The sequence below is a fragment of the Brassica oleracea genome, chromosome C5, assembly GCF_000695525.1.
Source record: "Brassica oleracea var. oleracea cultivar TO1000 chromosome C5, BOL, whole genome shotgun sequence".
Classification (NCBI taxonomy): Eukaryota; Viridiplantae; Streptophyta; class Magnoliopsida; order Brassicales; family Brassicaceae; genus Brassica; species Brassica oleracea.
The window spans coordinates 45116218-45117139 of NC_027752.1; the positions used below are offsets into that span (position 1 = coordinate 45116218).

General features: G+C 28.7%; 1 protein-coding gene across 1 annotated transcript in view; it reads left to right on the forward strand.

The window, feature by feature from the left end:
* The first annotated feature begins 457 nt into the window (after positions 1-457).
* LOC106292622 overlaps positions 458-922 on the forward strand; it is a 7284-nt gene continuing 6819 nt past the window's right edge. The window contains exon 1 of the mRNA XM_013728242.1: positions 458-476. Coding sequence (XP_013583696.1) covers positions 468-476 — 9 coding nt within the window. The 5' untranslated portion in view covers positions 458-467. The remainder of the gene's footprint in view (positions 477-922) is intronic.

Sequence of the window (922 nt, forward strand, 5' to 3'; positions counted from 1 at the left end):
ATATTTTATAATTGGTCACAACTTTTTAATGACATTAAATTTTATCTAGAATAATGAGAACATCACATAATATGAAAGAAAATTAAAATTTTTAAATACCACTTAAAATGATACGGAGGAAATATTTTATTTCCTCGAGTGATAAGTTCAGTACTTCAGTGTTAGCAAAAAAAAATCATACGTTCAAAACTCATAATTAGACTGAATGCGTGAAGCTTAAAAAATATAGATTCCACCAAACTCTTACCAAAAATTCTTAAATATTAAATTCAGTCTTCACCTAAATTTAATTATTTATTATATATTCACAAGAAGCTTCATCATCACCGTTCAAATATTTCCCCCTTTACACTTTTTTCCGTGATTATGTTGTGATTCGGTTCAAGAAGCTTCATTATCCTCCATTTTTCAAATATTTTATTCTTTATACAAAACAACAATATTAATCCATGGAAACCTCAGTTTGTATGAGTCAGGTGACTACGATTGGCTCGATTATATTAATCAGATAATTTTTTTCTTATTATTAGCCTTTTCGATTCCAGCTTTGCTTTGCTTTAAAGCTTTCTCCAAAAAAAGAAAATAAAAACTCATAATCCGTGATTCGAACAATTTCTCGTCCATTTTTTTTCTACTTCTATTCTTGTTTTTATTTGTCTCTCAAATTCATCACCATATTGATAATTTGTGAGATTATGAGAGCTTCTAAGTGTTTTAACCGTGATGAAGCACACGAACAAAGTAAAAAGGAGTGAAGTAACCGTAAGTATTTGAGAGAGAAGAGAAATTTGAGAATTTAAGAGAATGAGAGGATTTGTGAGATTGAGAGAATGAAAGAAATGTTTGTATTGAATTGTGTGTTTAATTGTGTAACATACATGGTGTATTTAAAGGAAACAAAAGCAATAAGCACTCAATGGTG